This window comes from Nestor notabilis, unplaced genomic scaffold (genome assembly GCF_000696875.1).
Source record: "Nestor notabilis isolate BGI_N333 unplaced genomic scaffold, ASM69687v1 scaffold9211, whole genome shotgun sequence".
Lineage (NCBI taxonomy): Eukaryota > Metazoa > Chordata > Aves > Psittaciformes > Psittacidae > Nestor > Nestor notabilis.
Genome location: NW_009913312.1, coordinates 8,046 through 8,418, shown reverse-complemented (window position 1 = coordinate 8,418; position 373 = coordinate 8,046). Strand labels below are relative to the sequence as shown.

The following is a 373-nucleotide window of genomic DNA, read 5'->3' as shown; positions in this document are numbered from 1 at the left end:
CCATGGGCACCCTGGAGCTGCTAAGGGTGACTATGGAGAACTTCCAAGTGCTCCTCAAGGCCACCAGCACCCAGAGAGCACCCATGGGTGCTACCTGGGGGACCACTGGAGGTAGTTACGGACTTTCTGAGGTGACTCCAAGTGTCATTGTGGGCACCCTGGAGCTCCTAAAGGTCCTCATGGAGAACCTTCAAGTGGTACTCAAGGCCACCAGCACCCACAGAGCACCCATGGGTGCTGCTGGCACCCACCTTGCTGATCTGCTCGATGCCCTGCAGCGTCATGTCCGTCAGCATGTTGGACTCGATGCAGCGCAAGAAGACGTCGTCGTCCATCTTGTCCACCACCTCCTCCTCCTGGGGACCCCCGAGGG

General features: G+C 59.5%; 1 protein-coding gene across 1 annotated transcript in view; it reads right to left on the bottom strand.

Annotated features, from left to right (window-relative positions):
* The window catches only part of POLR2A (polymerase (RNA) II (DNA directed) polypeptide A, 220kDa), a gene marked incomplete at both ends in the record, with an annotated part of 8,780 nt that overhangs the window by 906 nt on the left and 7,501 nt on the right, over positions 1 to 373 (bottom strand). Inside the window, one exon of the mRNA XM_010023149.1 lies at positions 252 to 356. Within this exon, the coding sequence (XP_010021451.1) occupies positions 252 to 356 (105 nt within the window). The remainder of the gene's footprint in view (positions 1 to 251; positions 357 to 373) is intronic.